The sequence below is a fragment of the Notolabrus celidotus genome, chromosome 16 (genome assembly GCF_009762535.1).
Source record: "Notolabrus celidotus isolate fNotCel1 chromosome 16, fNotCel1.pri, whole genome shotgun sequence".
NCBI classification, from domain to species: domain Eukaryota; kingdom Metazoa; phylum Chordata; class Actinopteri; order Labriformes; family Labridae; genus Notolabrus; species Notolabrus celidotus.
The window spans coordinates 20,256,361-20,282,771 of NC_048287.1; the positions used below are offsets into that span (position 1 = coordinate 20,256,361).

Consider the following 26,411-nt stretch of genomic DNA (forward strand, 5'->3'; position numbering starts at 1 on the left):
AAGCTTTTACATGGTCAAAACACCGGCACAAAGGAATTGGGGATTTTACATGTCTTGGCACAGATGCCTGCCATCTCAAACAAAACAAAAAGTATGTTTGGATTGTCTTAATCAAGATAATGGTCCTGTATAATCTTTCCTTTTACTTTCCCTACATGACTTCTTTCTGCAGGAATGTCTGCCATGTGGAGATATGACAGCTTAAACAGTGAGGAGGCTACCGTACAAGCTGCCACAAGCAGGCAGGGGCAAGACTGGAAACTCAAGGGCCATAGAATACCTCTCTCTGTGTGTGAGTGTCGGAGTGTGTGTCCCACTCAGGTGAAAGATGTATCTTACATACCTGGAGTTCTTTCACAGGGAGAAGCAGCCTGTCTGGACTTGGCCAGGATTAGGTGTCTGAGTTTACCTGTGTCAGTGCAGAAACACACAGCTGACACACAGACAGAGAGGGGTGGGGAGAGGGGTGTGAGTGAGTGTGTGTGTGTGTGTGTGTGTGTGTGTGTGTGTGTGTGTGTGTGTGTGTGTCTTGTCCTCCAGATGGACAGCTGTGAGTGAAAGGAGGCTTGAAGCAAGGAAGAAGAAGAAGAAGAAGAAGAAGAAGAAGAAGAAGAAGAAGAAGAAGAAGAAGGAAAGGCAATTCAAACATGCAAACAGAAGGTTCATCCATCTGTCTGAGTTTGACTTGAATAGCTTTATTTTCAGTCTCATCAAACCCTTATTATGAACTTAGTGTCTTTTATTGACACATCTGCTTTCTTTATCCAGTCATGGATTTAATCCTTCAATTACTCATCAATCCATGTCTTTTGGATTTATAGATTCAATCAAGTATTGGAGGTCACTTGGCCATCAAAATGAAGCTTCAGGTTTAAGATCATGACTGGGATCTTGAAGGCTTAAAAGAAGTGCAAACAAATGAACAAGACACTCATTTATTAGTTCTCAAAGTAAATAGGTAAATAAACATGACACGATGAGGACCCTTCTTTTTTTTAAGTTATATTTGGGGCTTTTACACCTTTATCTGGAGAGGACAGTGGATAGAGGCAGAAACTGTGAAAGAGCATAGTAGCAACATGCGGGGAAGGGGGCTGCAGGCTGGAGTCGAACCCAGGCTGCCCACTATATGCCAATAAGCCATTTTAACCATTCATCTGCACCCATGAGTACACTTCTGATCCCAGGATAACAGCATTAAAATCAATCAATCTTTATTTATATACCCACAAGTCACAACAAATGTTATCTCAATATGCTTTACAAACAGCGCAGATCTAAACCATACTTTATGTTATATTATTAACAAAGACCCAACACCAAGACAGGATAAGAGCCAGTCCCATATAACAGGCAGAATGCAGTCTGATCTCGTCTTAATCCACCATGAGCAGAGCACTTTGCAATATTTAGCAAGTTAAAGTGGCAAGGACAAACTTCCTTTAACAGGCAGAAACCTTGAGCAGAACCAGACTCATGTCAGTCATCTGCCTCGACCGTGTTGGTGAATATATTTGCAAATATTGCAGTTTCATGCTTCTTTCATCAAAGGAATGAGGGAAATAATCTTGTTTACACATCATCAGGGATCTCAAAATACTCAAAATAAAATAAAGATAAAAAATGTAAAAGCACACTCTCAGTTAACATGTCATAAAGAAAAAGAGACCACAAATAATAATAGTTCAGTTTAAGGATTTAGGATGCTCAAACCCTTATGTGCTCTGCAAACTATCATCATAACTGTGATATAAAAAGGGGACAAGAATTTACACTATTAGGCTGTTGGAAAGGAAGAAAGGTTTTGAAACTACTGAATTGGAAAATTGTCAGAGCAAATCCTCCCAAACATAAATGAGCTTTGCCTCAGTTACCATGCAGGGGTAGTCCCTAAAGGAATGTTGGCATGAGGTGTGTGGCACATTTTTGTCATCATTAACTGTATAAGATGAGGTTTCCTTGCCATTTTTGTAGGTGGAACCCCCTAATTTATTCTTGGAAGACATGCAGCTCATGTATGGACAAAGTGTTTGTTGGAATGGAAGTGGGGCATGAAATCATCCAACTGTAAATCATTAATCATTTAGTTTTTAGTTTGACTTAATTTATGCCACATTCACCTGACAAGTCGAGATATTGGTCCTATTTCAAGACATTGTAGCCAAAAATAAGACAATATATGAATTGTTTGCAATGAAGTCAAAAATCTGCCAACAGGGTAAGAAACATTTACTTGTAAAGTGTCTTGAAATAAGAGTTACGTTTCATGAAATCAGAAAAATGTCTCAATTCAAGGAACTTAATTTTTTTTAAACTATTTTACTTTTTTTTTTTTACTACAAATAAGACAAAAAGAACCTGCTTACTTTTAAGTTTTTGCAGTGTGTCCAAATATCAGAGAGCTGTTGCTGCTAGTGAGCGCTGTCACCACCTTCACAATCAGCCTCTGTCCAGTCGACATCAGGCCTCACCTCTCAGCTGCACTCTTTGTGTACAAGTGTGTGAGTGTGTGTCAAGGTAAGAAATTAACCTTTTACCCCTTGCAGGCATGGTTCACCGTCTTGATGCAATTTCTCAGGGCATATCTGGGTCAGATGTTATAAAACGAACAAATACGTTGACATTCCATGCATTTGTTTTTAACTTTTTCACTCTCAGAGATTGAGCGACAGATTTGTGAAGTTGGTGGTTTCATTTTTAGCTTAATTTTTTATTTCTCTCCACAAATACACTGTAAGAAACACAGCTGTAAAATTCTCTATCAAACCCTGTGTGAATGCGTGTGTGTGAGTGTGTGTGTTTGTGCTATATCTGTCAGTCAACGACCTCTTAAGGCGACAGTGAAAGTTACCAGCATGTGGGATTTGTTGTGACTGTGTCAAGGCTTGTGTGTGTACGGTCCGACTGGTCTGGCAGCATTGTGGCATGTCAAGGTGGTGCAGCAGCAACAGTAGTAATGGACTGTGGCAAAACCTGTTGGTTTGGAACAAGAAAGGTAAAGTGTGAGGGGGGGAGCAGGGAGAGGAAGTGGCCAATGAGGAAGATGAAATCCAACTTCCTCTTCCTTCAACAGCCTCCAGGGAAACAAGGAGGTCACACTCACTCTGACTGACACTTTTTCAGTCAAGTTTGTTTAAATAACCAAGCAGGGAGGTTTCTCCCCTGAATGCATCTTTTAAAAAAGTCACTCCTGACCTTGATTTCACCTCTTGAATGCTATCTCTCTCCCCAAAAATGGCAGTGTGACAGTGAAAAGATCATTTACAACAACAACAACATAATCCCTCTAAAACAGCTTACCTGGGACGAAAGTGAACCTGAAAGCCCTTGTGGCAAGAGGAAAAGACCAAAATGTGAAAAAAATCTCAGGCTGTCTGCGGCAAACCCCTGCTCATTCAAACCCACAATGGACAGCCATATAATATTCTCCACCACTATTGAATAACTGACACCTGCAAGATTTGCTTTCACACAGGCCCCTGAGGCTGCACAACCTCACCCCAAACCTAAAGGTAGCAAGTCTCTGCACAACATCCTCCAGGGTGGGGGGAACCTGAGCAATGTGTGGCTTTTGTCATCCCACCCGCTCCTTTCCTTTCTTTTTGACTTTTTTTTTTCCCCCTTCTGAAAGCATAATCACACCCTTCTCTCCTGAGAGATATTTCCCCCTGCTTACAAAGGACTGAATGGATTGTCTCTTTTTATGATGAGGTGAAAAAAGCAGGAAGGTAAAGGAGGGGGTGGGTGGGGGGGTACAATGGTTTGCTGGAAAATGTTCTCACAATGATAACATTTCTCTTAAGGAAGTCATGACACCTTACAGTCAGGAAGATTTTCAACAAGACTGAGTGTAAGTGAGTAAATACATATATATATACACTGCACTTCATGGCATTCTGTTTACTTTTTTCTTCTGTATTTCCTCCAATAAAGACTGATTTAATCACTTATTTGTTCGTGCAACTTGCTTTTTTTTTTTTTTTTTTTCGTTACCTTTTCCATACTTATTTATATTTAGCACATGACTGTGTTTTATCATGTGATAACTGGAGTTGCATTTCGTTTGCATATTAGCTGAATGCAGTCAAATCCAGAGATGAGATGAAAAGCTTCTCTGTTTTGGGCTGACTGCAAACCACAGTTAGAAACGATTCATATCTAATTCTGTCTCCTGATCCACGCTATGGTCTAGACAGTAGATCATGCGGAAGCAGAAGTGTTTCTGCAGATGTGATGACATTATTAATACCTTTAAAAAGATCTGCTGGTCAAATCTTAATTTTGTTGCTGTGATATTAAAGCTTCTTTAATGTAAAATCAGTAGGCCCACTTGAAATATATGAATACTTGTAGAAGAAGTAGTAGTAGTACTACTGTCTTATGTAGTACACTTGTAATAGTCCCTTATACTGTTCACTCTGCAAAGCCCAGCAGCAAATATGATGCTGATCTCCCAGAAAGCACACGCATACACTAAACATACAATAACTCTCTCCTCCTGCCCCCTAGTGTTCTTTTGAGGGATCACATTGGTTGTAATTTAAGTAGTAGTAGGTTTTGAAGCTGTATACACTGTGTTCTAAAAAAGACTGGAAACATTCAATCAATAGGTGATTGCAATGTGCAGACCGCTCTCAAGCAATCAATTTTTTTTAAACACTCTTTTAAATAATCTTGTAACAAAAAATACTTTCCACACTATCACTTTCTCTAATATAGTTATATTCCATGCATTCAATTTCCGTACCTTTGCATTTCTTTAATAATGATACTCTGTAGGATAGTACTCTCCCTGGAGTGTCGGTCAGAACACACTGGACAGGAGACAGGAGGGAGCTTTAACCGTTTAGTGAATATTCTCCTTGTACAGCACAACAGTACAGCAGACCCAATGAGGCCACAGAGGAATAGGTATGAGTGTGGTCGGAAACACATCAAATAAATACACAAACATAAGGGTGATGGTCACAATATGGACACTTAAGCTAGCATTACTGACCCTCTATAGTGTTAAATAATATGGTGATTCACTGATACATCCTGAACAATAAAATCAGCAATAAACAATAATCATTGATACAGAGATAATGATTCAGATGCTACCACTACAAGTATACTAATAATCATATCACTCTAATACCACTGCCACCAATTAACCATTAACACTTATAATGATAAATGAACAGAACAGGATCATATGGGTGATTAAAGCTGCTGTGAGGAACTTTTAGCTTGTATCGATTCTGGCGCCCCCTTGTGGACAAAGCGATACCTCTTATCTCTTGTCCTATACATGCAAAAGTAGTGTTTTCAACAAAAACCTCATCCTGTTGTCTTTTAACAGTCAACATTATCAGGCAATGTGATTATTTTCCATGAAAACAGTCAAATAAAGGCTGTTTCTGAATGAGATGTCCATCATCTGGTCTGACACCTACCCCCTCAGCGCAGTTTCAGGCATTAAAAATGACAACAGAGAAGGTGCCAGTGTTGCCGCTGATGGTCCTGTTTGCTATTGAAGGCCATAAAGAGGCATCAGTATCATTTTCAGTCTGTTTCTCAGCCAGTTAAAAACTCCTCACAGGGCCTTTAATAATATATGATGACGCATGCCCTCATGGCGTCTATTTGCTCTCTCGGGAGTTTTAACACACGTGAATGCTTATGGACAGGAAAAGTCAGTTCTCCGTCTCATTATACTTACTTGTTGGGCATTCACACACACAGGAACGGTTATAAACAGGGCAGGTAGTCGGAGCGAGAGAGTTCGTCTCAATTTAATCCCCCTGCAGTTCTGCCTCGCTGTGAGTGCGCGCGCCCGTCAGCTGCAGGGTCCGTTCGGCGCGCTCCCGCGCAGATGCAGAGAGCAGAGCAGAGAGCAGAGCAGAGACGTCCACCCGTTCAGTCTCGATCTTTATTACATATCCACTCAAAATACTGAGTTTAAGACGAAAACTAAAGACATTTTCTCTATCATTCTAGTTTATTTTAGTTAGTTTTGTAAACTCACAATACAGTTTCAGTTAGTTTTCGTTTTTTTGTGAAGCCTCGTTTTTATTTTTATTTCAGTTAACGAAAATGTTTTTTCACCTCTCGTTTTCGTTATTTCGTTAGTTTTCGTTAACTATAATAACCTTGCTCCAAACTTGAATCATCATGAAGAATTAACTTACAAATGTATTATACTTTATGTAAAGGCTGACTTTGATATAGTTATATTAACCTCTTCATGTATGGATCTCTCTGACTATACGGCTCTGTAATAATCCAGCTCTACCACTTGAGGGCAATCTTTCCAATGTCATAGATCTGCAATGCCTTCACAACCATACTGTAGACCAGGGGTGTCCAAAGTACGGCCCGGGGGCCAATTGCGGCCCAAGGTCCATTTAATTATGGCCCCAAGCTTCCATCTTATATTGTGTTATTATAGCAAAGAAATTAATCACATTCTGAATCATCTGTACATTTGCAGTTTCTTTAAAGCGCACAAACAAAACTAAAGTCAATCCAGAAATGTCTCAAAAAGCTTCATATGGACTACTTTTATAAATTCAAAGCTCTGGATATTCTGCAGGAATATAATTAGGAGGAAACACAAGAACTCTTAAAGTTGACAGGTTTTTTCAAATTAATGGTTTTATCATGAAAATGTTCTTGATGAATACTAAAAGTTCAGAGGACACAAGACAAGATCAAAATTCTGAAATTGTGCAGAAAAGGCAAAATTTGGTGCATAAAAAATAGTTCAGAATGCAGGAAAATAATTATTTAGTTCTTAAAATGTTGTCTGCTGGTCAGAACAGTCTTAAAAACAACATGAAATAGAAGTGTGATGAAATCCAGATCCTGATCCTGTCATAGAAAAATAACGAGACAATATTTTTCCCCACATTGCCCGACCCGATTGAAAAACATTCTACAGAAGAAGATAAAGTTTGCTAATGTTTACGTGGCTTGTGGAGAACTGAGGACTTCCTAGTTACTGATTTATTGAGACAAAAATTTAAAATAATTGTTATTAAATACAGATTTCATATATAACTTTCATGATTCCTAAGTCTCAGTAGGAGCCACTGGCCCTGAAGTATTCTGACAACATCAAATGTGGCCCTCTTTGAAAAAAGTTTGGACACCCCTGCTGTAGACTGTATGTTCACAACCCCTGCTGCTACAGCCCAAACCAACCGCTGGGTAAATGGGCTCCTCATTGGTCGAAAACATGGGTGAATCCAGTTACTTAAGTACATCTTCAAAGCAAAATAAGTACGTTTCACAATGATTTATTCTGTCATTACCTCTTCTATAAAGGTCTAAGTCTAAGTAATGCTAGCTTTTCATAGTCTGTGTCCTTTTTCTGTCATACACACAAGTATTTTAATTAAAATAAAAAGGTAAACACCCAGGCTTTTTTTTTTTTAACCCTCCTGTTACCCTCAAATGAACATCTTTTATCCTTGGGGTCAATTTCACCCCAGCAATTTAAACCTCCAGAAACTGATTGTTACCCAGGTTTATGTGTCAGGTGCTTTATGTTTCTTTGTTGACTACCTAAATAACCCTTTAAATAAAATATAATTCAAGCACTCTCGTCGGCCCCACTGCCTTGTTTCTATGTTATCTAAACGTATGACACATCGCTGAATGTCCTTAGAGACATGGTGGCTGGAAATATCATATCTCAATCTAAAGGTTGGCGGTTCGATCCCAGCTCCTGCAGTCACATGTGGAAGTGTCCTTGGTTATATGACCTCAATATCATCCAAAACAATCAAAACAATTGTGTGTAAAATGTTCATATTTCTTATGTTATATACAGCTAAAACTACGGTGTCCCTGTAAGACAAAACAAATTTACAAAAGATGAAACACTTTCACAAAGTTCGAGACAATTTTACAAACGACGGAACACTTTTACCATTTCTGAAACAAATTAACATCATTTTACGGAAAGGGAATGCACCAAATACCAGATGTGATCGAGTGAGGGGTCATTTAGTTTGTTTTGATGAAGAGAAACGAAACGGAGATGGACATGGTTTACATATTAGGAAATCCTCAGGTCTCAGAGAATGAGGTGTCAGACCTCAGATGAAAAAGCATCATGTTTCCGGAAAAGCTCTGTCATATCTCCTCAAAACCTTCATCATGTGTCGGAATTCAGATGAAACGGCCTCAGACCACATCGCCTCAGGCTAAACCGAGTCAGGCTAAAAGGAGTCAGACTTAACGGTAAAAGTGTTCCTTCGTTTGTAAAATTATCTCCAGCTTTGTAAAAATGTTTCATCTTTTATACATTTGTTTTCTTAAATGTAAATTTGTTTTGGCCTTGGTAAAAGTGTTTGCTGATGTAATTTTGTTTTATAAAATGTAAAAATGTTTTCTAAAACATAAATTTGTGTCCAACTTTGTAAAAGTGTTTCATCTTTTGTGAATTTGTTTTGCCCTTCAGGGCCACCATATAAAACAGCCTGGGTACAAATTGACCCCAAGGAACACAGATGCATACATTTTTTTTACAGCAACATATCAACATTTTAATTTTATGTTTTCCCACTTTTCCCCATTAAATTAGGAAAAGTCATGAAATGTGAAGCCAAAAGAAATTATGTTAGTCATTAATTTAGTAATGTTAAACAAACAAATTGAATGGGGTCCAATTGACCCCAAGGATAATAGGAGGGTTACATTTATAACATATTTTATTATCATATTCATCTACTACATGTGCACTCTGGCTTAGGCTAATTTAACTTATTTCATGTCTTTAAAGGTACTTCTTTACCTTCTTTATACAGATTGTATTTTTATTTAGAATTTTTGGATTTGTGTTTAGGTTTATATATTTATTGTCCTTACTGTCTTGTTGTGTCCTTTCTGTCTTGTTGTTAGGTACTGGTGTTCCATTCACCACGTCAAATTCCTTGTGTGTGTGAGCTCACTTGCCAATAAAGCTTTCTTGAATCTTGAATCTTGAATCTTGAATCTTGAATCTTGAATCTTGAATCTTGAATCTTGAATCTTGAATCTTGAATCTTGAAAATTGAATGATTCCAACTAAAGCTGAAATTTCCGAGTATCATTGAACGCAGCAGTAGCCCTCAGCTGTCTGAGACCTGAGCAGCTGTCACTTGATTTTGTGTACTCAGCTAACAGACACGCACTGTTATTTCCAGAGGTAAGAGTTTATGTCTTTTTAAAAAATGGACAAGCTTTAATGTCTGCTGTCACTTTGACTGGTTGTTGTTACCCATGGGCTGATCGAAACACCCGCTGTAAGGTTAGCCGGTTAGCTAAAGTGTAGCTTGCAGCTAGGCTAACCCACGTTATTTGACGTTCTTCTCACCTGCTGCTCAGCTTCAGGTTAAAGCAGGATTCATTAAAACAGATACACACTGGAGTCAACTCCTTGAAAGTGACCCAGATGTGCTGTAATACTATTGCTGTTAGGTTTTGTCTCGATGAGACGAACATGAGAATGTCTCCTCAACACAAATGAAGAGGTGTAGAAGATAGTAAATCGCATTTATCACTGTGCACTTGCAAACTTGTCTGTGTTTTATATTATTTCTTAAACCTGAACAACTTTACCACTGACAATACTAATATCACCTAATTGAATTTACATTTTGAAGATCTTAAAATAAAAATTGCAGTTCTTGAATTAGCAAGGCATTACATGCTTTTGAAATAAGGTAGCATTATTAATACTTAGCTTGTTAACCATAGTTTTTCACAAGATGACCAATAGCATTCTTTATATAGAGGTTGCTGGTAAGGAAGGCTAGGTTTCCCACAGAGCAAGGGGTCCCTAGACCTCCAGCAGCCTTGAAAGCCACAGGGTTACTCTTTAACAGATTATGGTTATTCTGGTACACACCAATTACACTTAAACACAGTTGGGTAAGATACCTCAAGGAATTTATTAATGCATTTTTACCAAATATTTATATTTATATATTTGCTTGGGGTCCCCTTTAACAGGCTAAAGCAATCATAACATTTGCATAAAATAGCTCCTGTCATGATACAGTGTGTGACAAAACAAGATAAAAAAGTTTGGGGGTTTGGTTTCACTGTTGGTATGTTTGCTTATTAAGGTGACCTCCCAGAAACTGCAGATGTGCCTACACGCCCAAACTTGTATCAGAGTCTACCTAAACCTTTTATCAGGAAAGATCCTATTTGTAGTGAAAAAGATAAACTACTCTTTCAGACCATGCAGTGAAAACTCATGTTTCAGTGTCTGCAAGGACAAGAGAGAACTTGTGTTCCTCCCTGATACCACTCCCTTAAAAAAATCTCAATTGCAAATAAATCTGTGACAACCTGTCAGACCTGGTTCTGTTCCAAGAAACAGCCTTGTTACCATAGCTGTTAAAGCCTGTTACTTGTCTCCTCCCTAGATGCCTTTCATGAAATAACCCTCTACTACTCTTGAGTAAGTCAAGTTTTCCAGCCCCGCCTGTGTTTCACCTGAAGCTTTCACTTCTGTTTAAATGTATAATAATGTATGTAACGTAATGTGTTACAATGACCAGAACTAAGTAATGCTAATTTTGTATTGACTATTCAAAATATTTCCAACAAGGTTCAAACTTCTGATTTAATTGTCTCCTGATTTTGTTGCCTGTCATTTATTCAAAACCGAGATAGTAGATTAAGGAATGAAGAAGTAGAATAACTTTCCGCTTGTGTTACTTGGAGATATTTTATCTGTAAAAAAAGATAACACCAAGAAAACTTAAGTAAACTATCTTGGCCAGATGGTGATCATTTTTGCTTTTTTCAGTGCATTCCCACTAAACCTTTTGCTACTTAAAGCTTTATATTAACCCTGCAAAAAAGGGATACAACATAATATAATAACCATTGTGTAATAGAGAATGATGAGGTGTCAGTAAGATGTGTATGACGATGAAAAAAGGGAACTACGTCCTGTGACGTCCACAACATGTACACTTCCTTTTCCATGTGTCCTCCTCTTTAGACTTTGCCACAATGGCGCGTGGGCATCAGAAGATTCAGTCCCAGCAGAAAAATGCAAAGAAACAGGCCGAGATGAAGAAGGCCAAGGGTCATGATCAAAAAACAGCAGCAAAGGCAGCGCTAGTTTTCACCTGTGCTGTGTGTAAGGTGAGAAAGAAGTCCCAACTGACCACCCAATAAGAAAATCTAAGTCAAGATATGAAGACATTTTTTTTTTTTCATTTTATCTTCTGCTGACATTTGGTGCCTTCTTTTGCACAGTCATATTTTCTACCAAATACTGAACTATTGCCATTTCCTGAATTTTAACACACTGTTTGTTTTGTTTATCATCCCTTCCTGCAGTCCCAGATGCCGGACCCGAAAACATTCAAGCAGCACTTTGAGAGCAAGCATCCGAAATCACCCATGCCCCCTGAGTTAGAGGGAGTGGAGGCATAAGCAATCACACTGGATACCAAACCTGAGTTTCTCAAGGCCCTGCACCTAATCTGCACCCATCTCAATCTGGCAACATTGGATGATTTGATGCAACAAACCTGGGGCATTTATCCTCAACTAGACTTTAAATGGGCCAGGTTGCCTTTGATGCAATGCTTTCTCCCATCTGGTATTAGCGTTTGTTTAATAACACTAGACATGACTGAGGGTTTTGATTTCAAAGTTATTGAAGAACTGTACAATCCAGGAGCAATCCACAGACTCCTCACTGCCCTAATGTGTTGTACACATAGGAATATTTATTGCTGCTAGCGCGTGTTCCTCCTTATCTCTAGCTTTGATGGCCTAAATATCTGACGAAACCTTTGTAGCCACCATGCCACATGAGGAAGAATCCATGCAGTGTCCTTAAACAAAGCTTGGTTTTGGCTTGAATGGGAGAATTCTGATTTGCTGCAACCAGGGCAATGAAAATGTGACCTCACCTATTTTAGCTTTTAGTATTAAATACAAAGGCTGTGAAAATGTCCCCTATATCCAATATGATATGCCTCCACAGCGCTGTCTGCCTTGTTCTACTACTGTAATTTGTCATCCAGCTAACCCTGATTTCATGTTGGCTAATAAGAATGTGAAATTTTGCTATAGCCGTTTCCAAGATGCTACATTAATCATCAAATAAAATTTTACGGGAGTTTGTCAGCAAAATTTGTATGCTTGGAAAATGAATGTATGCTCCAACGATGTATTATAGCATTTTATTAAATTTTACTTTGTTGTATATCTCCTTTTCTTGTGAGTGTTTATTTAAATTAACCACCCAACTTTATATGATCATGATTTGCAGGATGCATAAAAGTTGAGTTGAGTCTTGGATCACAACCAACTCATCACACCCCCTCCAGGAGACCATAACAACACTAGGTAGCTTGTTCAGTGATAGGCTTCTTCACCTGCAGTGCCTCATGGAGAGATATCGCTGGTCTTTTCTTCCTGCAGTGGTCAGACTATAACCAATAATATATATATATATGTATATATTGTAAGATATGCTTATTTTTTATTTTAATTTTTACCTCTTTAATTTCAATTGCTAATAACTTTTTAATAAATGCTGTTTTATAGGCTCTTGTTTGCTTTATACTCTTTTGCACTGTCTACTTTGCTGCTGAGACACTTAAATTTCCCTGTATGTGGGATGAATAAAGGACTATCTTATCTTATCTTATTTTATCTTATGCACAACAACTTATTTGAGTCACTGGCAATGACTTTTTAAAATTTCTAATACTTTCATGCAGGACAGTAAAAAAGGGTGAAAACACAAAAATGTAAATGAAAACACAAGATTCAGGTATTTTAACCAGCCTGTGCGTGAATACTGTATGTGCTCACTTTTTGTCTCTTCGTTTAGCAAACCAAATTCACTGTCCATCTCACAAACTTCTGCAGGTAGTTGGGTATTGGATGGATTTCTCACATGCAAATGAAGTCTCAAAAGTTTGTCAGCTATCACTTGAAAATTTAGAATAACGATTACTGATGAGTGAATGTGCATACAGTAATGCATTTAGCCACTTAAGAGCCTTATTATATGGCTGAAAGTGAGACAGGAAGCCTTCAGCGAGCAGTTGCCAGTTGACTTGGACATCATCCCAAGAGGTGATATTAATTATAAATGACAGCATATTGATCCAACAAACGACACACTGCTCATTAAGCTTGTACATTTGCTGCATTTGGAGTTTGCAACATCTTGGCTTATCTATTAAGAAAATTCTTTCTAGTGTGCACCACGTTATGTTTATTATATTCTATAAAGGCAGCAGTTCTACATTGTGATTGCATGTCTAATTTAAAAAACTAAAACCAAACACAACACATGATACTGTATTATCAATCTTAACATGGATGATTCGTGCAGCCCACTTGCATACCTATGGTGAAGAAACAACCCCCCCATCACGAGGCATGGGATGAAGTGGTCTATACTGAGGCGCTGCAGGACTGCCTTGTTACTACTGACTAGAGAGTGCAGTGCAGTGAGACAACAATGACAGTCCAAGCCACTGCATCACCCCCCATCAGAGCACCAACCAGCCACCATCCCTGTCACTCCTTCAACCCATTTTCCATCCTTCTTCATCCCTGGCCTCTCCATAACTGCTGACCAGTTGAGAAGTTACCTGAGGAAGATCAAGGTGAAGAAAGCTACAGGCCCCATTTGCATCAGCTCCATACTTCAAAACAATCTCCCTCCACTGGTGAGCCCAAATCCTGACCCCTTTAGTTTGCACACAAACCAGACTTTTGGGAAGATGAGGCTGTCATCTCCCTGCCGCACAGATCCCAGTCTCATCTGGCGAGCATTGGAAGCATAAGTGTCATAGTCTGTGACTGCGATCCAGCCTTCTCTGTTCAGGGGGAAGCTAGGACATGCGGAAGTGGACTGTTATCTGGTTGCATGGACAATGGACTATCTCACCAACAGACCATGTTATATGAGGCTCATGGACTGTGTCTGACATGGTGGTCTGTAGCACAGGGGCCCCACAGGGCACTGTGCTCTCCCCTTTCTCTTCGGCCTGTACAATCTCGAACTTCAGACACAACTCTGAGAGCTGTTGTGTTGAGAATTTCTGTGCAAACACAGCAAATCATCAGGTGTGTGTTTGAGGGGGGCGAACTTGAGTACAGGGAGGTAATCATGGATTTTTGCAATTGGTGTGAGCCAAACCACCTTCATCTCAACGTCAGCTAGACAAAGGAGATAGGGAGATAGTGATTGACTTCTGCAGAAAGACACCTAAGACTGCACCAGTGAATGTCCAGGGAATGGACAGGGAATGGACATCAAGATGGTTGAGACCAACAAGTACCTAGGTGTTCACCTCAACAATAAACTGGACTGGGGTGCCGTTGGCCTGGCGGCTTAAGTGCGTCCTATATACAGAGGCTGTAGTCCTAATTGCAGTGGTCACTGGTTTGATGCCTTGGCCATTTGCTTTGCTTCCTCTGCTCTCTACTTCCCATGTTTCCTGTCTTTCTTCAGCTGTCCTATCAATAAAGGCAAAAATTACCCTAAATATAACTATAAAAAAATAATAATAATAAACAGGACTGGTACAGTAAGACTGAATATTATGTACGAGATGATGATTGTAAAGTTCTCCTAGAGATGAGAAGGGCTGAGACTGATATAGACTTGTAGTAATCCCTACTTGATATTGTGCTGGAGTTTTGTTCCCAGCCTTTCTCCCTGCTCAGAACTACTGGGGCATTTACTTGTAACAGAAGGTCAACTAAACACATTAACTGCATTGCATAACCCTGGCTCCCTGTTTGTTGAGTTCTACTAGTTTTGTTGTAATAAAACACAACTTTTCAAATAAAGTTTATATATATAAATTAATGATGCATCAGCATTTCTATTTGTTTTCATTACTGTATTAATCATAGACGAAGACTGTGATAGATTACTGTGTGTGTAACAAATATAGATACAAATGGTAAATTTGTATATTTCTTTAATATTAATTTTAAATATTTGTGAAACTGAATTGAAAGGGACTGAATTCGAACATTTCAGAGAAGCAGTCTTAAAGTATATAGATCCAGTCCGAGTCCCGCCCCATTTCCAGGTCAGTTTTACAGGTATCCTTAACCATCCTGTTATGTTGCGGGTCAAATTGACCCTTTTTAAAGATTATTTTAGGCAATATATGCCTTCCCAACCAGTTAAATACAGCATACAAATCTGGGCAGCATGTGGCAGAAGAGGTGTCGTGCTAATTTATCAACATCACTACATAAAAAAAATAAATTAAAAAAAATTACATAAAATAAACAAAAATCTATGTCATGTATAACTATTGTATTTATATTTAGGGCTTTCCAATGTACAATAAAAAAAAATCAACATTAATTTTAATGAAAAACGAGTGAGTTTTCCTCATTGAACCATGATCTGTGAGAATTAAAGAACACCAATGGACAAAATCTTGATTTAAATGGTTGGTAATGGAGTTAAAAATTATATTTTAAAAAATGTGTATCAGGATTTTTTGGGGTTCTGACCCTTTTGGATAATTAAATATGCCCCGGGTCACATTGACCCAGGAACATTATTGCTGATCCAGAGAAACGAACATAACAGGAGGGTTAATGATGCTTTCTGTTTCACCAGAAAAGTGTCAAGTTGTCAGTCCTTACTTTCATGAACATTTGTTTAGTCTCCAGTGTTTGTTTGTCCACATTTGGACTTCTGCACACTAGCACAAACGGCAGTATACATTAACTACATCTCCCATGAGCCTTTGTGGAAATGGTGGACAAACCTCCCTTCATACGTCCACAAAATGGTAAAACCAAGGCTGTGTACAGATTATTCTGTGAATCTGAACCAATTAATTGAACACCGTGCCTTTTCTGATCATGCATTAGAAACTTCATGTTTTGTTGTAGTCCTTTGTTCAAGTAATGTTTAAAAAGAAAAAAAGCTTCTAACGTGACGTCATTCGTCCCGGTGCGACCCTGCTCCTGTCTTTGATTGGAGGGAAACCCCGTGGACGAGCGGGAGAGATCATCAGCTGTGCGGCCGGGGAGTCAGGAACAGCATCGTCTAACGACACTCACAGGTTAGTACTAATTCATTTACCGCCCCAAATCAATGCAGGTATCGATGGTGAAGCGTGGATTTGTAACCGTGTGTTATAGAAACCGTTGTAAATGCCTCGTGAATCGCTGCTATAATGACCGTATGAGGAAACCAGTGATGCGCCGCTGCTCAGTCATTGTTCAGCCCTCACTGAATGGGAAGCCATACTTCATCTATTTCTGCAATTCGCTCTGTTTAGATGGTATCCCGCGGATGAACGTAATACGTGTTTGCAAAAGAAGAAACCCAAAATTATTTATTAATGCTGAAAAAAAGCAAACAGCTTTGGTTTGTGTTCCGGGATGTGAAAAAGGGCGTTCACTATGAACTGAGCTGAGCTCCCTTCATTCCAGCTGAACTGATTCCGTGACACCAACACGACCTTCGGTTCGCCATCTTCAGCATTATTTAACATTTTTTGCTCATTATGTAATGAAATACTACCGCTGCATCTTACAGTAGGCTCTTTAACGGGTCGAGCCCCTCCCGTCCCGTACACAGTAGGAGCCCAGTGGGCAGGTGTGTGCGCGTGCGCGTGCGCGACGCTATGACGTGAAACTGGGTGGCCGACATTCCTCAGAAGGGTGCAGGTGTCTGCGTGCTGGCACATCTGACTCACTGATCGTGGGATTTTTGAATGCTGGTCTCATATGCTTGGTAAAGGTATTACTGCGTTAAACAAGACAGCTGGTAAGACATCATGTTCAATTTATCTTATTTATTTATTAACAGATGCTTCTTACCAGGGATGAAATGAGGACATTGTTATCTACTCAGTTTTATTGAAATTGTAAGCCTTAGTTTTATTTTCAACTCTTATCCTTACCCTTTTTAAATCTATTTGTTTTAACTATTTGTATTCTTAATTTTGATGCTTTAACCCTCCTGTTATGTTCGTTTCTTAGGGACAGCAATCATCCAAAAGTGTCAGAACCCTAAAAAATCCCTAAACACATTTTTTTAAATCTAATTTTTAACTCCATTACGAACCATTTAAATCAAGATTTAGTGCAATAGTGTTCTTTAATTCTCACAGATCATGGTTCAATGAGGATAACTCACTCGTTTTTCATTAAAATTCATGTTAAAGCTTTTTTACATTGGAAAGTCCTAAAAATAAATACAGTAGTTTTACATGACATAGATTTTTGTTTATTTTATTTTACATTTTGAAATGTTTTTTTTTTTATGAAGTGATGTAGATAAATTAACCCGACACCTCTTCTGCCAAATGCTGCCCAGATTTTTATGCTGCATTTAGCTGGTTTGGAAGGCATATATTGCCTAAATTAGACTTTAAAAAGGGTCAATTTGACCCGTACTTACAGGAGGGTTAACTTATTTTAATTACACATATTTTATTTTTGGCATGCATTAGTCTCTATTTTATTTTATTTTATTTTGATTTTAATTCTTATTTTATTATCTTCCCCTAAGATGTCTTGCATTATATCTGCTTTTTTCTTGTTTTTCAATCGCTGTAAAGCACTTTGGGTTGCATTTGATATGTATGAAAGGTGCTATATAAATAAAGCTTGATTGATTGTTAAAATTTACGAGCAAGGAGGTAACCTATTTCTGAAAAGGATGAGAACTAGGCCATTTAGATCATATTACAGAAATATATATAGAATGTTGTCCATTCTGTGCTTCACCACTTTTTATCTTCAGCAGTCTCTGGAACGCAGTAGTCTTTCTGTTTTGCATCAAACCTTTTTAAAGTCAATATTTGAAGAGTTCATTTGAAAGAACAGATAACTCCGTTTTTATACATGTTCAAAAAACACATTTATTTTCTATATAGATTCCTAATAAAGTTACATTTTCAAGATACCTCTGATTAGTAAAGTCATTTTGACTTCGTCAAAGCCACCCAACCTCAGTTGATTGATAATACCAAAAGCTAGTAATAGAAAAAATGTTTTTTGAAACATTGTTTTAGTTTGTCAAAAGTGAGTGAACTGTTTTTGCAAATTAACTCTTCATTTTATTTTTCTTATCATCTAACATTCTGCCTAACCAAGAGGGTGGTATTCTGTCAATAATTGACAGAAAATTAAAATGTAGCTATTATGATAGGCATTAAATGGCATCTTTTATACAGATGCCATTTATTCTGAGGTTCAGTCTGCTTAAATAGGAGATCTTCCTCCTTTTTGCGTCTTATTTGCGTCTCATTCTATTCTATTCTTCTATTAGATAAACAAATGATAATTGATGCTTTGGTAAAAATGCTTTGCCAATTAATTAATTATGGGAGTAATCTTTGGCTGCAGGCTAACAAACACAGTGGATGGGTCAACTTGTGCTATGGGAAATTATAATGACTATTTTCAGTCCTTCAAAATCCCTTTAGACCTCATATAAAATGTAATGGACCTAGTAATTATTCTAGAAACATATCACAAGATTCTTGCATTAGATAATTTTCACCGTAAGAGAAAGCATTCTATTATTAAGAAAAGGAAATTTAAAAGATAACTTAGTCCTGTCAGTATGTGTGCTTCTCTACAGCCACAATTTGCTGAAATTATTAAATTCTTCTTTCTAGTATATACATTTTTGTCTTTCAGCTGAAGAGGAATCAGTCAGAAAATGTTCTTTTTTTTTCCTTCTTTTGTTTTAAACAAAGCCCTATGCACATATATATCCACCTCCCCTTGTTGAATCACAAATGCTGTGTCTGCCAGGTGAATTTAGTCACCAGACTGAGTCAAGTCTGTGCCAGTCTGAGAGTGCAGATGTGCCAAGCTGGTTGAAATCAAAATGGCACAAAGCTTGAGTGGACACACCCAATGCACATTAAGTATTGGGGGGGGGGGTGGGAGATGCCTAAGTATTGTGAGAGACTGAAATACTGAAGAGGTTGTAGCAGAAATAAAATGATGAACACTGTCGTTGTACTTTATGTGAGGGGAATCTTTTAAATGCACTTTCTCTATGACATAAATATAAAAATGGACTGTAGCTTCCTCTGACCTCAAAAATCTATTTATATACATGCCATTGTCACGTTTTCTCTTGAGTACTATCTTCCTTTCAAGCATGGTCAATTAAAGTCGAACAAACAGTGGCAATGAGCACTGTAATTTTCTTTAATGATATTTTGGGTATAAATCAGCTTTTTTTGGATGCATTAACATACCTCTACATGCATACCAGTGACCGGGTCTCACAGGGAAATCAGGTTAGACAGGAAGTTAAGGGGGAAGGACAAAGCATTAAAATGTGCGGCTGTCCTCCTGGACTTCGGTTAAATGATCAAAGAGATGAGCAACATGAGGAGGAGAGGAGAGGGGTCCTCTTCTTATCATCACCCTATCTCATCTTAATCCTCCCCTCACCTAATGCTCTCTCCTGTTTTTTCTCCAACTCCTGTCCCCTTTTCTTGTGTCCTTCCCAACTCCCTCTCCTCCATCTTTCCTTTATGCAGCCCACATAGGAGCCATGGAAAACAAGGAGGAGCAGGTACAGAAAGCCAAACTGGCAGAGCAGGCTGAGCGCTATGATGATATGGCTGCGAGCATGAAGCTGGTGACAGAGCAGGCTGAAGAGCTCAGCAACGAAGAGCGGAACCTGCTCTCTGTTGCCTACAAAAATGTGGTGGGGGCTCGGAGGTCCTCCTGGAGGGTAGTTTCCAGCTTGGAGCAGAAATCGGATGATGACAGCAAGACCCAGATGGCCAAGGAATACAGGGAGAAGGTTGAGAATGAGCTGAATGACATCTGCAAAGAAGTCCTGGTAAGAAGCAGAGAGTGGAGAAGGAGGTGTAAAGAATTGGAGATAAATGCCTGATTTGAGATCAATGGATTTAAAGAGATTAAATTGTGTCCATTAAAGATTTCGGGTTTGCATATGTGATCTAATACAGTCTGTATAGGCTTGGACTGATTGGTGATCATATCAAATACATAGTCAGAACCAGAGTGATTTCAACCTACTTACTAGGAAAGGTAAAATGCTATTATCAAAGACCTACGGTACATTTAGTCGTGTCTCTAGTAGAGCTGCATTTTTTTTTGTAGTGGTTTTTATTCATAAGTTGCAAACCAGTTTGAGAGAGGGCAAACTCGCCTTTTGCTTGAGGGAAGGTTTTTCTCGGGCACACTGCCACGATAACAAAACAATCAAATCATGACAAGCTCCCCACAGAACTAGCAATTGAATTCATATGAAAAACACTAAATCTAAATATGATACAATAAATATTTTTCATGTTGGTTCATATTTGTTACTAGGGATGCACCGATCATACTTTTTAGGTCCCGATACCTGGGCTTTGGTATCTGCTGATACGATCCGATCCTGGTATTGATTCAACAATCTCTATTCCTTAATGTGAGGATAGAATCATGTTTTGGCAACTTCAGGCTTTTCTGACTTTGTAAACCAAAATAAAATGAACATTTTTAATCTGACAGTAACGTTATTCAAGAGATTATAAGTGTGTACCAGCAGTTTGGTGAGCAAATCTTCATAACCAACAGATATTACAATTCAACTGTAAACCTCAGCAGTGGATAAGAGGAATTAAATATCCTGTATAGAAAAACTGCTTCAAATGAGAAATAAAAAATATATCAACGTAGTGTTTCCATAGCGTTTCCCACAGAATGACCTGTACCTGCGGCAGGGAGGAGGGATATTAAAATCGGCACTATATATCGGCCCCTTGTCGCCGATATCCGATCTAGCTTTTTGAGTCCGATCTGGCTGATATCCGATACCAGGATCGGATCGGTGCATCCCTATTTGTTACCATTCTAAAGCTTGGTTGGTATCTCCCAAACTGACCTGAGTGCTGTTTTTCCAATGTGCAGTTTATTCTACACATTTCAACACCAACGTTGCTCATTCTCACCTGCAGAAACTGCTCGACGAACATCTGATCCCCAAAGCAAAACCAGCGGACAGCAAAGTCTTTTACCTGAAGATGAAGGGAGACTACTACCGCTACCTGGCTGAGGTGGCCGCTGGGGATAAAAGAGATGGTAAGGGGAGGAGATCTTCGTGAAAAATCCTGCATGACCAATAATGCGGTTACCATTCCTGTAGTAACATGGTTTTGTTGGCTGATCGGTGAGTCCCAGGCTTACCCAGTGTCCAAGTACACCAGACGGGTACAGCGGATAGCTACCGCAGTTTTAAATGATGACTCCCACCCTTTGCACAATGAGTTTCATCTTTTTGCCCTCTGGATGGAGGTTTGCATTCCCAGGGTGCAGAACAAAGAGGTACAAAAACAGCTTTGTTCCTGCTGCAATCACCGAGCTGGACAAGATGTCCGGTTATTTACACACACATTATTTATTTGGTTCTCTAATTGTTTTATTCTGTAAGTGTTATTTATTTATTGAAGCTATTTGTATTCATATATCTCATTTTATGATATTTTTCTCTCGCTTTTATATTATGGCTGGTGGAGCCGGAGTACTTTTATATCATGTTTTTGTGTTTTGATATTTTGTCAACTCTGATTTGTTTGTGTGCTTTCATTTTAAGACAGACTTTGCCACAACAATCTATCTATCTATCTTTAAATAATTTATGTAGTCGATCTGATATTGGTATCATTTTTTTACCAAGTTTTAAAATCGTCAACATTTCACTCTTTTAACACTTTTGCATTTGTAATGGTAGGGGAAAACACTGCAATATGTAAAAGCACGCCTCTGCTGCAAAATAACATCATTCTAATAAACTAGGGTGTGGAGTAGCGAGTACAAAGCAGAGGAAGTCCATGAAACATCATGACTCAAGGACTTTGCTTACTCACCTGAGGTGAATGTTCCAGATTATTACCTGCGGTGTTCATGCAGCGGCCCAGCCCAATCTTACACTGACAATCACCTGAGGGCTGGTAGGAAAAGAGTCTGGCTCATGTATCCCAACTAGACAGTGTAACAAAAAATTCCAGAGTGCAGGGCAGGTGTGAAAAAGGCGTATGAGTTGGTTTTTTTTTTTTAACCCCAAAAACATTTTCTGCCATATTTTATCAACAAAACATTTTTTATTTTGAGAAAATATCATTGAGAGGAGAATCATATTTTCATGTTAAGTCTGTTTTAACCAAATCTGAGTGTTTCAGCGCTAACATGAAACACTAATCTTAAAGCATATGAATCTCTCAAAGGCTTTGTCTGTACAAATGTACCTCAGATGATGTTTCTTTGAAATTGAGTCAATTTTTTCCTGTTTATTTTTTTTACCTGGCTCATTTAATTACATTTTTGATATTCACAATACAGTCTAAGTAATTTTACATTTTGCAATGAATAGAGAACATCATGCTTGTGGCTGATATAACTTAAGTGCAATTAATCAGGAATATAAAGGTGTGCTTTTTTTAGACAAGGTTTTCAGCGGCTGGAATATAACAAAACTTTTTAAGGCCACCCCCTTGGATTTTAATAAAAGATGAATTTTCTTTTATTCTTACACCAAACCAAATTAAAGGGAAAAAAACACATTAAAGAAAAATAAAAGCAATAATAAAGAGCGGTCCTTCTAGACAAGAGCAGGGCTGAAATGTGTCCTTTAAATAGGCTCTTATTACTGCGTTTGCATCCTTAGTTTGTATGTGTAAAAATGTTGCAAAGCTTGTGGTAATATTCAGAAAGAACATGAAGCATGAACCATCAAGTGATGTAACTATCTTAATTTGACATGACTTGTTTGATTTCCTGTGTAGATGTAATCACAAAATCCAAAGATGCCTACAAGAATGCCTTAGACATTGCCAAAGGCGATATGCAACCTACACATCCCATCCGTCTAGGCCTCGCCCTGAATTTCTCTGTCTTCTACTATGAGATTGTCAACTCACCTGATGAGGCCTGCCGCCTGGCGAAAGAGGTAACACCCATCCTTCTCTCACATCAGTTATTATTTGTGTTGTCCTGATTTAGGTGGAAAAAGGTTATGAGGATGGTGCCAGTGTAGCAGTGAGGTTATGGAACGCAGAGGTTAATTCTGGTTCTGGCAAACATCCAGACAGGGACTGGACTCAGGATAAATTTCATTTCAACTTGTTATCTATGGGGGAAAAAATAACTGGCTAGCTGTTTTCTTAATTTGCGATCATAATGTCCAAGCAACCAGATATGCTGAACCTCTGTTTTCTTGACTGACCTCATAGTGGTATCACAGATTTTGTCTAAAGAGAAAGCTTTATAGCATATTTCATCTTAAGTCAAACATTGATGTAAGTACAAGAAAACACCATACTGATATCTTTGTGCGCCAAAGTTGTTCACATGCCTTCGTTTTGCCAAACATTTCTGCCACTGAATTTTTTTGTGGTAGAAGTTCAGAATATAAAGGACAAGTTCTGTGTATTGTAAGTATTATCATCTAGATGTACATTCTATCAAGCTCGGCACAAATCCATCCTTTTAACCCCCAACCCACTTAATGGCGCCTTGCTCCTGTGTGTATCATTTATTTAGTTTGTTTGGGCTTTCTGTTACTACACCTTTGTTTTCTTTTGTTTGACCTTGTATCGGATAATTTGCTGTTTGCACATTGTTGGTTGGAAAATGACGGCTGTCTCTGTCTCCTCCAGGCCTTTGATGATGCCATCGCTGAGCTGGATAGCCTCAGCAGTGACTCCTACAAAGACAGCACCTTGATCATGCAGCTGCTCCGTGACAATCTGACCGTGAGTGTCTCATCTTCAACACTTTCCTCTGTCCCTTTTGCTCTGCACTGGTTCCGTGTGAGCTCACCTCAATCATCCAAAAAAAGAAAAAAGGCATCCAAAAAAGTATAATTAAAACAGTTCCCCTGTGGCAATTCATATTTGTGGGCTTGAAGACTAAAATAGAATGCAATGATCATGGGATGAAATGTCAGATTAAAAAAAAAAAGTAATTTGGTGGTAAAACACTGAAAAATAAGATAAGAAAAATAAAACAGGGATTTAAAAAGTCATTTTTAATACAGATGAAATATATAAAAAGTCTACATTATGTGATTTTTAAAGTCTGACTTGAAACAAATAAAATTGTTTATATTAAAGTTACAATAGTGTGATACAAAAGGTTATATTTAACATTTTTTAGTTAACATTTTAAGATAAATTGTAGCAATTATGAAGGGGGGTGAATAATATTAAAAACTGAAACTGTCAGTTACAACCTCATGACTTTTTGTCTCATTCCTCAAAGGTGTTTTTTTTAAATTCTGATTTGGTTTTATTATTTTTTCACTGGCAGAATAGGGCTTCCATATATTTTCAATTACTTGTTAAACTAGACTAAATATTTAAAATGCAAAAACCCTTATCCTGGCTTCGTGTGCTTTTTTGCAGCTCTGGACGAATGACGCCCAGGGTGAGGGTGATGGTGAGCAAGAGGAATCGGAGCAGGTAGCCGAGAAGAACTGAACTTCGGAGGAAATAAATAAACAGAAACACACATTTTTTACCTCTCACCAGCCTAAGTTGTGTGTGTGGTTGTGTTTGCACATACATGCACAGATATGTATGTTTACACTCCACTCACAATGTGTAAAGTACAGTATGTGTGTGCAGATACATTGAAGTGTGTGTGCGTGTGTGTGTTAATTGTATGAGCACCTCCACAGAAAAAAAAAATGGAATAGATCATTTTGTTTTGGAGCATTACTCATCAAGTGAACCAATGGATGTTTATTTTTATTTAGACTTTTTGTCCATGGTGTAGTCCAGATTAAATCCCTCCTTTTAGATCAAAATCAGACCCATACTGACCTTTTTTCACTGTAGCATTATACTGCTGTTTCAGGACAAAACACAAAAACAATTGACTGTAATTTTGATAACTTGTGTGTTTTTACTTGAACTTTACAAAACAGCTTTGAAGCATGTAAACTGTATAAAACGGTCACAGCTGTGTCAATTCACAAAATTTTAAGTCTGATCTGATTAGATGATACAGATGGCAGAATTTCCCTTAGATCTATTTCCACATTGCTTGTATCCATCCAACCCCGTCAGTGTCTGGTTTAGCAGGTAGTGTTTTTATAGATGGTACATGTCATGGCTCATTGGGTTTAAATGTGCATTCAGGCTAAAAATTAAAAAAAAAAAGTTTTCTGTGTGAATGGCTACGTACGGAAACTGTAGTTTTTGGTTGAGAGGATTTACATTCCATCATACTGACGTCTTCACTTCCAGTGAAACCTGTAGACTGTATAATTTCCTGCAATTTCCCGGAACACATGACAAGGTATAGACAGCCTAAGATAAAGTGAACAACTTGACATAATGGCTCGATACTGTAACTTTTTGATATTTTTATCTTTTCAGCAGTGCGGAGGATACTTTTGCCATATGCGCTTGTATGTGGCTTTCTACACTTTTTCTATTCAGGTGTTTTGTATTTTCTTTTTGTGTATTTTATTCCCTTTTACTCTTGAGTTGACTCCTGGAATGTACATGGTTCTCAGTAGTATGGTGTGAGGGTTAGCTGTGCTTTGAAACTGGCAGGGTTTTTTTTTTTTTGCATAGGATATAGCTTGGACCAGGTGGTTTACAGTAACTTTTACCTTCCTTCAAAGAACCTTAAGAAAAAGAAAACTTACTAAAACAGTGCTAAATATAAACTGATTATTAAAAGTAAGCTAGTAGAAAGCTACGTATTGACCATTTAGTAGTTACAAAGTAGTGCCAGTTTCTTCTAACTACAGTTTCTTGGTTTTTAAAAGTTGGGATGCAGGATTTGGAATTTGCAAGTTACATCTTGAGTACGTTATTTGGTTATGTGCTTTCATGTTAAGTGGAATTAAAACATTAAAAATCAAGTGTTCTGTGCTCAATCTGTTTGTGTGTCTCTGTACGTGTAGGACAACATTTTTACACTTGACCTGTAAATATACAATATAATACAATTTTGTATGAGCTATAAGGTCTACACTTGTCCATCTGCAATCTTAGAAAGTCAGTTGCTATTGCTGAATTGAAGCCCATGCCTTTGCTAAATGTCAAAACTGAGTTATACATCTGTCAAGGCAAGAGAGGAAAATCTTTTGTAAGAATAGTATGAGCTTGCATGTAAACAAAGAATTCTAAACCCTCAGAGATGTGTAAGAAAAAGATGAATGATTAGTAAGATAAAGTAAATCTGTGACGTACTCAGTACATCAATCAATCTTTATTTATACAGCGCCGAATCACAACAAATGTTATCTCAAGACTCTTTACAAACAGCAGGTCTGAACCAGACTCTGTTAGATTATTAACAAAGACCCAACATCAAGATAAGAACCAGTCCCATCGTACTGTGGGATTGTCTAACAGTAGTTCTCAATTGCTAAAATACTAAACCCTATTGTCTGAACCAAA

The 26,411-nt window shown here is 38.1% G+C and overlaps 2 protein-coding genes across 4 annotated transcripts; both read left to right on the forward strand.

Annotated features, from left to right (window-relative positions):
* Nucleotides 1-9,047: 9,047 nt before the first annotated feature.
* Nucleotides 9,048-12,160, forward strand: znf706 (zinc finger protein 706). 2 transcript variants are annotated; one of them, XM_034705317.1, is made up of 4 exons: nucleotides 9,081-9,178; nucleotides 10,407-10,441; nucleotides 10,991-11,136; nucleotides 11,335-12,160. In XM_034705317.1, exons 3-4 carry the CDS (start codon nucleotides 11,002-11,004, stop codon nucleotides 11,428-11,430), a joined length of 231 nt encoding a protein of 76 aa, XP_034561208.1. In that variant the 5' UTR covers nucleotides 9,081-9,178; nucleotides 10,407-10,441; nucleotides 10,991-11,001; the 3' UTR covers nucleotides 11,431-12,160. The 2 variants fall into 2 exon arrangements, with proteins under 2 accessions (XP_034561206.1, XP_034561208.1); XM_034705315.1 differs by lacking the exon at nucleotides 10,407-10,441 and having other exon boundaries at nucleotides 9,048-9,178.
* Nucleotides 12,161-15,569: 3,409 nt separating this feature from the next.
* On the forward strand, nucleotides 15,570-25,880 carry LOC117828165 (14-3-3 protein beta/alpha-B-like). 2 transcript variants are annotated; one of them, XM_034705174.1, is made up of 6 exons: nucleotides 15,570-16,067; nucleotides 19,521-19,828; nucleotides 20,955-21,078; nucleotides 22,779-22,942; nucleotides 23,652-23,747; nucleotides 24,399-25,880. In XM_034705174.1, exons 2-6 carry the CDS (start codon nucleotides 19,535-19,537, stop codon nucleotides 24,471-24,473), a joined length of 753 nt encoding a protein of 250 aa, XP_034561065.1. In that variant the 5' UTR covers nucleotides 15,570-16,067; nucleotides 19,521-19,534; the 3' UTR covers nucleotides 24,474-25,880. The 2 variants fall into 2 exon arrangements, with proteins under 2 accessions (XP_034561065.1, XP_034561064.1); XM_034705173.1 differs by lacking the exon at nucleotides 15,570-16,067 and adding an exon at nucleotides 16,190-16,777.
* Nucleotides 25,881-26,411: the final 531 nt, after the last annotated feature.